At 45.8% G+C, this 15,178-nt stretch overlaps 1 protein-coding gene across 17 annotated transcripts in view; it reads right to left on the reverse strand.

Annotated features, from left to right (window-relative positions):
* Positions 1-15,178, reverse strand: part of SYNE1 (spectrin repeat containing nuclear envelope protein 1) — a 1,651,720-nt gene that overhangs the window by 524,929 nt on the left and 1,111,613 nt on the right. For 15 of the 17 annotated variants that reach the window (XM_069606781.1, XM_069606782.1, XM_069606785.1 and 12 more), the window contains one exon: positions 1,090-1,257. In XM_069606781.1, the coding sequence (XP_069462882.1) occupies positions 1,090-1,257 (168 nt within the window). The remainder of the gene's footprint in view (positions 1-1,089; positions 1,258-15,178) is intronic. The other 2 variants (XM_069606793.1, XM_069606786.1) reach the window with 1 other exon arrangement.

Here is a 15,178-nt window from a genome sequence, read left to right on the forward strand (position 1 = left end):
CATCCCACCATTCATTCCACATCATCATGGGCAGTGCAAGGAAACACATGCTGTTGGGAACAGGCATCCAATAGATTCAAGCTCTTGAACATAAGAACAATCGCATTTTAAAAGGAAAAAATTTAAACTTTTATTAGATGGTGAAATAGTGATTTGACTATCAGGGAGCACAATTTTGTTGGAATGGTTTCCTACAAACGCAAAGAACTAAATCTCTATTGAATTCTTTGAGAGCCACTGCGTACTGTGAATTGGCACTTATCACTTCTTGCTAGAGGTCAACAGAGTGATTGTCTGTATCGGTAACAGAATCCCAATATGAAGTATTTGCTTTCAGTGTAAAAGTAAAAACAACAAGCATTAGCAACACAAAACGTTTTGGCTTGTGTGTAGGGATAGGTTAGGCATTTGCCAGGCACTGCTATAATGGCGATAACTGCCCATTAAAGGTAGTAGCTACAAAACGGTGCCAGTACCTCGGAATATAATAGCAGTGCCTAGAAATTGCCTGTTTCATACCTATGCATAAGCCAAAATGTTTGTTTTTAACAGGACTGAAAGCACTCTTAATTTTTACATCACAAAGTTTAATGTTACTGCTTGATAAAGCTAGCTTAATGAGATCCCATGCGGATGGGTTGGGGCACGAACTGGGTGGGAATTGCCCTATGGATTAGGGTTGCCATGGCAAGTCAATGGGTGTACAAATAACCTAACAGCACCCAGAAGCTGTGTGTCCCCCCTCATATTTAATTTTCCTCCTAGATGTACTCCAACAGTTTCGACTTACAGGTGGCTCTAAAGTGCCTCCTAATAGCCGCGTAATAGCCAAAAATAAAATAAAGTGGTTTCCTTTTATAGTCATGCATATGATTTCTAGCCCATAATCACTGAAATACAGCATGTGGAGCACTCTGGCAAAATTCCCTTTAAAATATGGACAAATATGGACTTGTTCGGAAATAAAACGCCTAGATTTCCTCCCTGCTACATAAAGAAATATAGGGAAGGGTAAACCAAACAGGCAAAGAAGAATTGCAAGGGTGATGGTGGGATTGTTAGTTTGCTTGTGTGGTTTGCAGGGCTTACCACATTCTTTAAAGTTTCCCAGGACCGCTGAAGATCATCCAGTTTAGCATTGGCAGCCGACTCAAGCCGTGGCTCATACAGCTCCTGCGAGGACGAAGCGCTGGGCTGGATTCTAGCTGCATCAGTCTGCAATTGTTCAGCAGATAAGGCTTGGTAATAAGCAATGTCCTACAAACATGAAGCACAGCACTTTCAAACTAACCAAAGACATCAACACAAAGTTCCACACACCTACTACTGAAAACTATCCAATTAATCATTTGACTAACCAGGAGGCCACCACCAGCGCCTTTTGCGTGGAAGAAGAGCATTTGAGACTCCAGGTAAGAATTTAAGATTAAAGTATTTTACTCCCGATCTTCGTATGTTGAGTACAGTGATATTTAGGGAGTACACGTGTAGCCTAGTACACCTCAAATACCCCTGAAACAAGTGAAATACACCACAGTATCACACATCCAATAACATACGAACCATGTACAAATATTCAAATGATAATAGTAATTTATTTTCTCAAAAATGCACTTATTTACTTTCTTCACAAAATTATTAGAAATATATCTAGAATATAGTTGTAACCACGTCCATGTGAACAGGTTTGATTCTGTCTAGAAATTAAGGGAAATTCTTCAAGAGATCAATGTTATGTTATCGGAATTCATAACGCGCACGGCTGCCATTTGCATGGTCTGCATGCGCTCTGGTGGGTCTTAAAGAGAAGGGATTGGGTTGGTTAGTGGGGAGAGAGAAAATGCAAGACAGCATACTTGTTGCGTAGACACTGTGATTCAGGGCATTAATTCATGTATGCAATAAGGCTTCCAGGATGTAAGATGGGGTTAACAACACCACCAAACACCCTTTGTGAGAAGGTGGGACACAAATGTAACCTAAAAGGCCATATGGTGGGATATAGCTTAGATGGTAATCAGTCTTCACCTGTTGAATTACTTCAGTGAAGACTCAGTAATTATGTTAAGAATATTTATTGGCCACACTCCTGGACCCTGTGTATTGATAGCTTCAGATATTAATTAGTTAGTAAATATACCATTATTCTACTTTAACTAGAACAGGCGTGCTCTACATACATCCAGTGTGCGCAGTGATTTATCTTCTCTGTTCTGTAGATTCGGGAAGAAGTCTGGTAATTCGATGACATTAAACATTGCCTGGCTGAAAATCATGGATGTGTTCTAAAACCCATTCTGCGTTTGTAAAAGGGGACGAATAGTTCATCCATCAAGGGAACCTGAAGCTTGCTTACCCTTCAGGTAGAGGTTATGGAAACAAGACCAATGTGAGTTACTTAAGAGAAGTCTTGCACATTGGCTCAAATGTGGTTCCCATCAGTCTATGAAGCACCATATTTATAGATGCGAACCAGGTGGAAAAATGCACTTTACTCTTTCCATAAAAACCTTGACCACTCCTTCCACAATCGCATCTTTTGTTGTGAGGTGGTGCATGCTGCAAGTGTACTTTGAGGGAGCTGTATGCTTGGCCTGAGTCAAGGAGTTTATGCAGATGATGTTGTGTTAGTAACCCTTCCACGTGCTATACTGAGCGGCAATGGCCTGGCAGCCCGAGTTAAATGCCAGAGCGAAGCGAGAGCTTTTAACGAGGGCACCGGGAAATTACCACCCAGTACAGCCCGTGGAACGGGTTACTTACGCCATTAGCAACCCGGGTTGCCAATCCGGTAATCTGGGGTGACGATAGCAGTGTCTTTCCTATGAATGAACGGGCCGCCGGGTTCCAAGCAGAGCCCCTCTTCAATTTTCATGGTGGCAGGAAGAAGGAAGTCGGAGAAGCAGCAGCGGCGGGCTGTCGCCACCATGGCCATCAGGTAAGTGGGTGTGGTAGGGACGGGGAAAATTCTGTTAAGGGAAGGGAGGGTGGGGGGAGAGATGGTGGGGCGGCGGAAGCAACTGCCAGGTTGCTCGGAACGTGGGCTTGGATTGTGGGATTCAGCCCGTGAACCGAGTAATCTGATTGACTGCGCCCCTCACTCTGTGTGCTAAGTAACAATATCTTGCAGGTAAACAGTCAAAAGAACTGATGTGTGTTTTGTACACTAAATGACAAACTGCGTCCAATTTATTGAAGTAGCAGCGCATTGTGTTTGGTTTCCTTGCCTCGCACAGTATTTCCATACATCGCTGTTGCAGATGTAAGTGACCAAACTCTATCACTTCAGAAGCCGGGCTGCCGAGTTCATAGTTGGTGGATTTGGTTGTGTACTTTGCAGATGATGCTGTGTCAAAAAGCTACTGGACGCAACTTGATCGGTGGGCACACACCGAACACTTGGCTTTGGTGTGGGCCTCTTGGTAAGTAAATAATACACACCCTATGCGTGTCCTTCCAAGGTAACTTTGTACAGTACCCTGGGCACAACTCAGAGTGTTCTCCATGGGTGGGCTGTAAATCGCGGGCACTCTGCAATTCAATAGGTCATAGTATCTAGCAATTTTATGTCTGCCAAAAGCAAAATGTAATTGTTTTTGCTAGGCAGAAAAGTGTTTTGTGTTTGGTTGGTAGGAGGGCTACTATAGCCCCACACACACACCTCCATTGCACAAGCACTGTGTGCACCATCCTGAGGTTGAGACTTGTGCAATAGTACCCGACCAAGGCAAGCTTTGGAAAGACGGCTCCACCCTGATTGGACCACCAAAATTTTGATCAAACAAAGCAGTGCCTAAATCTGAGGAAGTGTTCTGCAAGGCTCTGCCGCTTCATTAGACTGATTTGGTACATCAGGTTGGCAGAGGTTGGGATAGGCCATATCAGCATGTGGCACCCCAACATGCAAAACAGCCCTAGTGGCCGACAGTCCACACACTGGTGGTGCTAAGTGGAAGGTACTGCCAGGAAAGGACATCCTGCTAGTGGGAGCCTTCCTCATCAACCTTCTGCAATGTGCATGTCCTGCTACCTGGTAGCAGGTTTTCATGAGGGACACTAATTTCTGCAGTAAGGTGGTCAAAAAGTGCTAGGGGCAACTAACATGACATGATATAGCCTTATACATTGAAAATAGTTATGGACATTAGCATATGCCCAGATTTACAAGATACAGCCACGTCAATTGACATTTGAAGTACTAAGTCATAATCCTGTCATAATTCTGCCCTATATATTGGAAAATTAACTATGTTGGTAGTTGGTTTTCATGTTTTCTTCTTGCAAACCATGCTTTTGACGTGTCCTGACAAAACAAACAAAAATGAAGAGTACAACTTTGGCCATTGCGCCAAAGGCTCAGATCAGTGTTATGTGACAATTAGTAGCCGTTGTGTATGTTCCTTCTAGCAAACCAAATGTAAAATGTAATTTTGCTATTGAAAGATTAGGGCAAAGGAATTTCATATTTCATTCTCCAAACATTTCAGAAAGAGATAACAAATGAAACATCTCGACACAAGTGCATGAGGTCAAGCTTCAGATCTGTGTGTATTCATACCGTGCAGTGTGTCAACAGTAAGAGAGCGGAAGAGGAGTCCCGTGAATTATCTAGATGTGCAAAGGTTGCCCGGGAAGAGAAATGATTGGTTAGCAATCTCTCAGATCCTTCAACCCCAAATATCCTAATAATACGGTCATGCCCACCCTCCATAGAGCTGACAGACAACCCTGAGAATGAGTGATGCCTTCTGGCAGGAATACAATTTGGAAACATCTCCACAATTCCCTGTTCAGTAAGGTTTTTGTGCAAAAACCACAATAGGGTTTAAATAAAAAAAAAACATATGCTGCAGAAACTAGATCAAATAGTGGGACTGAGGGCAGGTAAATTGTGCTATGCAAATTAGTCACACTCTACAGTGCACAGGACATGGCATATGACAGCCTGAAACTGCAGAGCAGCATTCAAAACTACGTTATAGTACCACAGCACAGGCCAATGCTGTGCATCCACTGGTCATGGTCTGCTGTAATTTTCTAAACTGCCTTAGACTTCCTTTTCTCTAATATGTCCCTTCCCAGCTTCCCCCACCTCACTCCCGCCCTCCACCTTCCTTCCTCCAAGTACCTGTGCTTTCTCAGCTAGAGCCTTGAGGACATGTTCATGTGATGCAAAAAAAAAAAAAAAAGAGTTAAATGTTGTTCCCTAATAACTCTATTTAAGAGTGCTAACCTATTTACATTAATAATGCCACATCCTGTACTCGTGAAAACAAATGATGTCCATATTGAGGCAGTTATAACTTATATTTCCTAAATGTTATGTTAATTGATGTGCAGTTACCGAGTCTTTTTTCCTCTTTGAACTTGTATTTTCTGAAGGTTTACACCTATTGCTCTCACTCTCCTATGTCTCCTGCGTGTTTCTCCAAAACAAAGAGGTGATGGCTGGAAGGTTTAGAATTAATCTTAAACATCTGACAAAATGCTCTGGGCAACCCTCCAGACCATTGTTCTTTGCCACTGAAGAGGGATGGGCAAATGCACCCCTCCCTCCCTCCTATAAGGTACATGGCACGGAAGAACAGGAGATACCGTGATCATCCATACTATTTCTGATCGATTCCCAGTGCTCCAATGATTGACCAGTATGTCAAGAGTACCCACTCAGCCAGCCCTACAGAATAACAGTAGTACAAACCCTACCCAAAGTGGATGAAGAACCTCAGGCTGCGACTAAGGAGACCTCTATTGACAGTATTGATTAAAGCGCGGTGAAGTCAAAAGCCATTGACCTCGTTAGAGACACCACGACATAGCAGCATTAGACTGGAAGCACACGTGCCATCCACACATCAGGACATAACCACGCACCCAAATGCAAGAAGAACACATGCATAACAGTTCCATAAGTTAGAGGACGGATAAATGTACACAGTGTCATTGCCTTTATTATTTTGTCATTAGCTTGAACGCAGCAACACAAACCGCAAGAAGCTAGAGATCTTGAATGAGCTTGCAGATGCTTATATGCAATTAACCTTATGGAACTGCAGGAGCACTTATGGGACCTGACAGAACCACGGCTGACTAACATATGGAGAATATAGAATAGCACAAACATGCAGAAGCCATGTCAAGGCTTAGGAAAATTACAGCAGGCCACAAGCCCTCAGCAAGAGATGAGCTGAGCTTAATCCAGGCTGAACAGAGAAGCAAACATGTGAAACAGGGCCAGCTGCTAAGGCCACCAGATACGAGTGACATTCCATTCCTTGAACGACACCAGCGGCAACAAATGCAAATAATTCCTCATAATTCAGAGTCATTCAGAGCTGCAGAAGAGGTCTCGCGGTCTCCGAACACTAAACCCGGTCAACTGGGATGCTGAATCAAAACCAGAAGCTGCGAAAGAGATTCAGTCTCACGCTGCCAGCCAGAAGCTTGTAACAAAGGGTAAAATCACAAATGGATAGCATAACATGTGTGTTCCATTGGGGAATGGGTCTGAGCATGACTTATAAATGGAGAGAGCGTCCGTGATCCATTTGTGATTTTACCCGGCAAACCTTATCCGTGGCCAATTGTTACCTGCACGCCTCACCAACCCTCACGTGCACCATGACACTTGACAGACTCCGAGGCCTGCAAACTTAGCCCCGTGTTCTTTTTTTCCGCAGCCCCTCACGCTTGCGGTTGACTTTGCGTACTCATCACGCCAGCCTGTTCTACCCACAATTTGCGCGGCAACAGGCCCTCAAGTTAAGCTTGCTCTTACCCCTTTATTTACCCTTAGTTGCTCCACCACTCCATATGGCTTAACACAGCCTCCATGTCCTTCCTACTTCCACAGGAACGGCCACCTCTAGGACCTCGAAAATCCTCCAGTGTACTCCTGACACTGCTACTCCCTGAGCCACTGCGTTCCCAAGTTCCGGTAAGCACCGGTCCTTCATGTATTGATATCTCCACCTGTGCTAGATACCCACAAATGTGCCCACTCCTATAACACCTCGTCTGTTTATCTCAACAGACCTCACAAGATACTTCCCGCTTTGGAATATCTCGTCCTGATCACGGCCACACCATCAGAGCTCATCCAAGCTCACTTTCTGGCCGAAACACCATTGTGTTGAATGTTTGTCTGCATTGTCCTTGTTCAACCCCACATTGTTTTGTATATGTGCTGATTATTATATGCTATCACCTCACTAAATCCACTGGTCTCCTTCCCAAGGACCGCTCAGTGGATGTGTAAGCATTGAAAAGACGTCACAAATATTTGAAATTTGTCACTCACAAACTGGTTACTATACCTTCAAAATGTGTAAATACGGTTGTATCTTGTGTTACTCTCAATTAAGTGCATCTACAAACACGTAAACTGCAGTTTTATTAAAAATCTGACTGCAGCACTCAGAACTGTCCTGATACATTTTTGTCAGAAGTCATTCACACTAACGTGTACACACTTACCAAGGTGTAACCCCCATAGGTGTGTGTTCACCCTTCGTTCATCAGCCAGGTATCCCGTGACCTTGCTCATTTTTGCTCATTAATAAAATGAGGAGGCTCCATGTCTCCTACAGATGCCTTATGGCGACAGTTCAATAAAGGAAGGTGGTCATGCCACTGGCATTGTTGAAAGCAGCGTTAGCACAAGTGCACTATCCAACACACAAAGGGAAAGGGGTCATTGCTACACGCATTGGAGAAACGTGGTTTTGCCCAAATTTGAATGAACATGTAGCTGATGTTATTAGCAATTGATTGACATGTCAACAGTTTACAGCAGGACATACTTTGAGAGTTGTGAGAGGAGTCATACCAAGACCTGTAGGCCCATTTCTGCATCACCCCATGGACTACGTGGACATGGTCCACGTTTGTCATGGTTACCGCTACATGATAGTGGTTGACTGCCCGTTTTCCAGATGGATAGAGGCTGGGCTCTGTTCCCATGCCGATGCCCTCAGAGCAGCAAAGTTCCTGGTCAGGGACGTTTTCCCAAGGTGGGGAGTGTGTGAGGTCCTGCGGTCGGACAATGGCCCTCACTTCGCCAATGAACGGTTTCAGCACATCACAACCTTGCTAGGCATCAAGCACAAATTCGCCTGTGCGTACCACCCACAAGCAAATGAGATGTGTGAACGCCTGAATGGACTCTTAAAGGAGAGCATCACCAAAGCTCAGCACAGCACCAAGAAAAACTGGCTTCACTGTTGGGCGTTGTCACTATTTGAATTGCGCAATAAGCCAGGGTCTGACCACCATTTAACGCCCCACAAGGTGGTGACAGGACGGCGCATGAACCTTCCCTGGCTCCTCCCACAAGAGCACTGAAGGATTGTGAGGACAGTGCAGATGTGTTAAGACAAGAAATGTATGCATATATCACTTCTCTGGTTTCTAGTGCTTCTTTTATCTCTCGCCAGTTACAGTGATCCAGGGAAGGCCTGAAGAAATTGACTGCGATGACATCACCAGACAACGAACTAAAACATTCAGTGGAAGTGGGAGATATAGTCCTCCTACGGAACTTTATTCGGCGCTAGAATGCACCTAGGTTTACCTGCCCTCACGTGGTCGAAGCTGTAATGGATAGGGTTGTCAAACCAGTTAGAAAGACTGTCTGGAATCATCTTCAGGACATCAAGCCCTACAGAGCAGTGGCCTCACCAGGCAACAGAGTTTCAGCGACCGACAGGGCCAACGTTCAGTACCTCAATGAACTGCAGTTGCGAGCGGATCTTACCGTGTTAGGGAGACAGGGACACACAATGGTTTGACGATCCCACGCAGCAGAAGCAGCAACTAACACATGTACAGATTGACGAGTGAAACACTGTTTGTCATTTCCCTTTCTGCACATGCAGGTCTACGTGAATGTACTGATGATTGTATAGAGTGTTGTCCGATGTTACCTCCCATTCATCACCCTGAAGCGTTTTCTAATCAGTTCGTACACTATATAAGGAGACCCAGAAAGTTCAGAGCACGATCCCCCTGCAGTTTATTATCTTGCCTTTGTAGAATATTTGGCCCAGACATACCCAAAACTTGAACACAGTGAATTCCCAGTCTTGGCTACATTGAGAGACCCCTCAGTAAGAAAGGTCTGGGAGGAGGTCTTCGCCTTTGCAATAAGTGACTATTTAGTTTGCGGAGCTTGAGGGTACTGACAAATACTAATAAAGTAACGCCTTTCTTTGCGAATTTCAGGCGGGCAACTTTATCAACTTTTTCATCATGCTGCAAGGATCCAGCAGCGTGAGTGGATATGAAAGAAACAATAAAGCCCATTATTATCATGGTGTGTTTATTGCTTCCCACCGGCTTAATAAAAATAGTGTTTGGGCAACTATAGGTGGCTGTTCGCACTACCGCTGTACCCTCTACTAACAATCCCCCGACCATGGCAGGAGGGACGACCATGTCAGGGGGATGAGAAGACACTGCTCATAAGGTAAGGAGAGGTAAGCGCAGTGTTGATACAGACATGAAGGGAGTTGACATGTATCCCACTGACACAGCACGAGTATCTAACATTTGGTACAAACACTTGACCAAAGTAGGTAAGGAAACCACTGGGGAGAGCGGTTATGTCTGCTCTTTAATCCCCTACACCATGAGTGCTTCCAGAACGTTCATAGCAACTGAAATACCTGCAGCAAGAGCACAGTGGCCTGATGTATCTCACGATGGTGCAGATGCAAGGAAGATTCCAAGGGAGGACAGCTCCATTGAGATGGATGTCCAAAGGGACTTTCCCATATGAAGATAACTACATAAAGACGTTGGACATGATGAACAACTACTGGCATCTAGATGAAGGATTGCAGTACATAACTGACAGACCTGAGAAAGGAGAGACAAAGACTATCACACTAAAGGAATTACTATGTCCCTGGACAAGAGTAAAGGAGATAGGAGGAGAGCCTGGATACTGGGAAAGACCACAGATATTAGTGTATGGACGAGTGTACACTAACAAAGGTTGGCAAGATGGAGTGGTGAGGTGCAAGGCACTGGCATTAGCACAATCAGCAGTGAACAAGGTGCAGGAAGAACATTCTAAGTGCCTGAAGGAATGGGATACAAGCGCAAATTTGCTGACATGGGTGGAAAATGAAGCTCGACTGATGCCAATAATTCCGCTGAAGACTCCAGCCCTGTGCTATCAAGCCCTGGGATCGTATCTCTCCAGCCCTGAAATCTCTTCATTGGCTCCCAGTGGCTGCAACGATTAAATTCAAGACCCTTTGCACTGTCCACAGGGCTTTATGGGGCACGGGTCCAAAATACCTTCAACTTCACCTCCATAAATACCTTCCTACTCGAGCTCTTCGCTCCTCCACCTCCAACTCCCTCAGGGTCAGTCGCTTCTCCAAGCAACGAGTTGGTGGTAGATCTCTTTCCTCATCTGGGGCCTCCCTATGGAACAGCCTCACTGCCACTTTGAAACTTGAGGAGAACCATCCCTGGTTCCGGAAGCACCTCAAGACCTTCCTCTTTCCTTCTGCCTTCGCTCTCCCTCACCCCTGCTGATCTGTCTGCTTCAGCGCAGTGCACCTGTTTTACCCTCCGATTTCGGGCCCAGGTCCATGCCCACCCAGCCACTCACCCGCACTGCCTCTGGCAATCCCTTGCACTTGGGTCTGTATCTGTTACCCTACACTCCCCTTACCTGCACTTACCAGACACCCCTTGGCTGCGCTCAAAACCTGCAATTGCCACCTTGCTGGCTGCACTACCTTTTGTGTTGTTGTACCTCGTGTTCAGCATTTTCCATTTCTCCCCTCTCCCTTACACTTTCCCCCTTCCCTCTCCCCTGCACTTGCACATTCTCAATGTCACTAGGCCTAGTAAGATCGCTGTTTTGTTCTCCCTTGTTCCCCTCCCTTGCCTTGTTGCGCTCTGAAACACTTGTGTATGAACACGATACAAATAAAATATCATATCATATATCGGAACAATGGCGCTGTCGAGGTTGGTGAGAATGTAGGATGTAAGACAGTTGAACAGCTTCCAGCAATGAGAGCAGGAACGGCAGTACTGATGGATCACAACTGGGCATGCGGATCAAAGGCGTATGAAAAACTGACATCTGAATGGGGAGGAGGATGCTCCTGGGTACACATCAACATGCCTTTGTTGGTGGTACCCATGAAAGATGTGAAGCTCGATGATTTCCAGAAGATGGATAACAACAGACGAAAGAAGAGGTCGGTCAAGATGGCACCAACAGCTCAGACAGAGAAGGTGGAGAAGCAAGTAGTATTGAGCAGAGTGAAAAGAGGGGGGGGATTACTTTTCAGAGGCATCAGAAACAGCACTGGATGAAATACCAGCAGAACACAGACTGTTTATCAGAACACAAATGTTCTTTGCATCAATAATACCAGGAATACAGACGTACACAAATGCCAACTGGTTACAGATCACTCATTGGGAGCTGATGGTAACAGTTAATTCTACAGTAAATGGTTTCAATGCCATAAAAGAAGAGCTCAGAGCAATAAGGTTAGTGGCGCTCCAGAATAGATACGTCCTGGATTGCCTCACAGCTATGAAAGGAGGAGTTTGCGCAAAAATAGGGAGTTCATGTTGCACATTCATACCAGCTAACGATGAAGATAACGGAAACCTCTCAGATGCAGTTGCACAGTTGACACAGATGCATGCGAATATGGAGGATGAAGCACGAGGTACAGGGAAGGACAAGAGCTGGCTAGCGTTTATATGGTCATGGATGCCATCATGGCTGTCAGATGGACTAAAAGTGATAGCAGGAGCCCTCGTGCTGGGAGCACCATCAGTATATGGGATCAAGATATGCATCAGAAGGTGCAAGAAAACAGCAGAAGCTTTTGGAATGCTGATCCTGATGGATGTGAACATAGGAGCAACAAGAGATGAGATTGTTGCAGAACGAGACAAACAGAGAGAAGATTGCGCAGTGTGAACTATTTCCGGCAGGAACTATTAAGCTGGACAATCCACATGATCCAAAGTTCAACGAAAGGAAGTGGGTTTGGGGCAACCCTGAGGGAGTATGCCGTTACATGCACTGGTCATTAGACGACCACACAAACTATTATGGACACCTCGGAGGAATAATGAATATATGGCAGTCCAGGGCACAAAGACGGCCATATAAAGATGTGGTCGATAAATCGACCAGAGGGGGGACTGAAGAAGGATGGGCAAATGCAGCGCCTCCTCCCTGCTACTACAGGGTACATGGCACAGAAGAAGAACAGGAGATACTGTGTACTCCCAAACTATTTTGGACCGATTCCCAGTGCCCCAATGATTGATCATTATGTCGAGAGGTATCCACTCAGCCAGCCCTACAGAATAGGAGCAGTACAAACCCTACCCAAAGTGGACGAAGAGCCTCCGGCTGCGACTAAAGAGACCTCTATTGACAGTATTGATTAAAGCGCTGAGAAGCCACAAGCCATTGACTTCGTTAGAAACACTACGACATAGCAGCGTTAGAGAGGAAGCACACGTGCCAGCTGCACACCGGGACATAATCATGCACCCGAATACATGAAGAACACATGCATAACAGTTCTATAAGCTAGAGGACGGATATATGCACACCGTCATTGTCTTTATTATTTTGTCAATAGCTTGAACACAGCATGGCAGAAACCGCAAAAAGCAAGAGATCCTGAACGAGCTTGCAGATGCTTACATGCAATTAACCTTATGGAACTGCAGGAGCACTTATGGAACCTGACAGAACCACAGGTGACTAACATATGGAGAATATAGAATAGCATGAACATGTAGAAGCCATGTCATGGCTTAGGAAAATTAGAGCAGGCCACAAGCCCTCATCAAGAGCTGAGCTGAGCTGAATCCAGGCTGAACAGAGAAGAAAATGTGTGAGACAGGGCCAGCTGCCAAGGCCACAGATATGAGTGACATTCCATTCCCTGAACGGCAGTAACACGAGCTGCAATAAATGTGAATAATTCCTCATAATTCAGAGCTGCAGAAGGCCCAAATCACGGTCTCCGAAGACGTCACCCGGCCAACTCGGATGATGAATCAAAACCAGAAGCTGGGAAAGATAGTCAGTCTCAGGCCGCCAGAAAGAAGCTTGCAACAAAGTTGTTACAACGAGAGAAAAGTGTTGCACAATGTGAACCGGCACTCTCGGACTATAGTGGAACACACAAGTTACAATGCAGACACATAGTAATTATTTTTACCTTGAGAAGGTACGCCAAGAGCTGGGAATTATTTCCGGGTCCCAGTCCTGGGGACATCAGCTCTAGCCAACCACAATTCAGTATCCTAGGGATGGGTAGCAACGGGCATGGTAAGACCCTCACACTGCAACATTGTTTATAGATAGTAATTTGGGGATGGACCAGGCCAGCCACCTGACATACGAGAGCCAGTAGACTAACCTGTACAGGGTCCACCATAGGTGGACCATTACTCAATACCCAATCCCAGATGGTGATTTGTTTTCTGGAGAGGGGCCCAGGTTGTGACATCACTATGATGTAACTAAGATACAAAACTGGCCTGCGAGCCAGGAGACGTTGAGTGTTCTTCTTTTGTCTATCCTTGTACTGATCCTTGTTGGTTTTGGCTGTAATAAACCACAGTTTGAACTTACTGTCTGACAGGACCTGCGTTCTTTTTGGGGGAAGGGGTTGGGCATTCCAAGATTCTGAGTCTGCAAACTCCTAGTAGCCCTCAAACCTACCTGGGAGTTTGTCCCCAACACCTGCCAAGCCATTACAGAAAGGGGAAAGACCATATGCAAATCAGGCTTGGTCCCACCACCAAAGGGGCAGTCCAGCCCGAACTGCTAGGTTACATCCCTTCTGCACGAGACCACAAGCATCCCCAGACATGTTTTGGCCTCATTGGGCGTAATCAGTGAGGAGTAGCATGGGTCTCTAGGCCCGGCAGGCATGGGACCCACATCTGGGCATAACTGCGACAATGCAAAACAGAGAGGTGATGGCTGGAAGGTTTAGAATTCATCTTAAACCTCTGGCAATTGCTATGGGCAACCCTCCGGACCATTGTTCTTCGCCTGCCAAGCCATTACAGAAAGGGGAAAGATCATATGCCAATCAGGCTTCGTTCACCCCCAAAGGGGCAGCTCCAGCCGGAACTGCTAGGTCACATCCCTTCTGCACAAGACTACAAGCATCCCCAGACATGCTCTGTCCTCAGCGGGGTGACAAAGCAAAACAAAGAGGTGATGGCTGTGCGGCTCTGACCAGTCTTCCTTACTGTACTCAAACGTATGTCTCACTCAGCGTACACTGCTTGATGCGTTAGTTGCCACGCCATAACATGCTTCCAAAATCTCACCACTGTCTTTCTAAACGCATCCTTGTTCGTGTGGTAGGAACTGCTCGAAGTGTCGTCCTCCCCACCACGTGTAATGGGTCGGGCAGTTCATTGCTGCATTCGCATCACAAGACGTGCACTGCCTGGCATGACAATCTCAGCGTCAGTCCAAAGCCAAGCCCCCAAATAAAATCTCTGAAATGCACTGGGCCACAGAAATTATGAAACACGCTCTGTTTCTGACAGGGTCAAGACTCTGACCCTGGCCCTCATTACGAGGTTACCGGTAACCTCACATTACCGTTTCAGCCACCTGACATCCCGGTGTTACCAGGATATCACAGGCAGCAGTACAGTAAATTCCAAGTCCCATGGAGTCCATAGGACTGCATGGGAATGGGAATACTGAAGCACCAGCACCACTGTTAACAGTGCTGGTGCTTCAGTGAAAACCTGCCGGTAGGGGCCTGAGCTACTGCCAGGTCAGGCCTGCCTGCTGTTCAGTGCCCCTACGGGTAGACTCGGATGACCCGGTCCGGAAAAGGTGCTAGTAACTTTGTTACCGACACCTTTATTTCCAGACTGGGTCACTCGAAATGAGGCCCCCTGTCACACAAGTTAAACCTGAGTAGTCACCTGTGCTGCATCATGGCACTACTTTGCGATGGGAATTTTTGAGATTATTCTACGATGGGTATTTCAACACTACAGGGTAATAAAAAACATGGAACCATGGTGCAAATCAGTAACCAAGCCTATGCCACTGCTAAACCAAAAAAACTAGAAGTCTGATACTAATGTGCACTGCAAATAAGACACTGGCAGTCTTGGCATTGAATGCCAA

The sequence above is a fragment of the Ambystoma mexicanum genome, chromosome 4p (genome assembly GCF_040938575.1).
Source record: "Ambystoma mexicanum isolate Mex_15411 chromosome 4p, UKY_AmexF1_1, whole genome shotgun sequence".
Lineage (NCBI taxonomy): Eukaryota > Metazoa > Chordata > Amphibia > Caudata > Ambystomatidae > Ambystoma > Ambystoma mexicanum.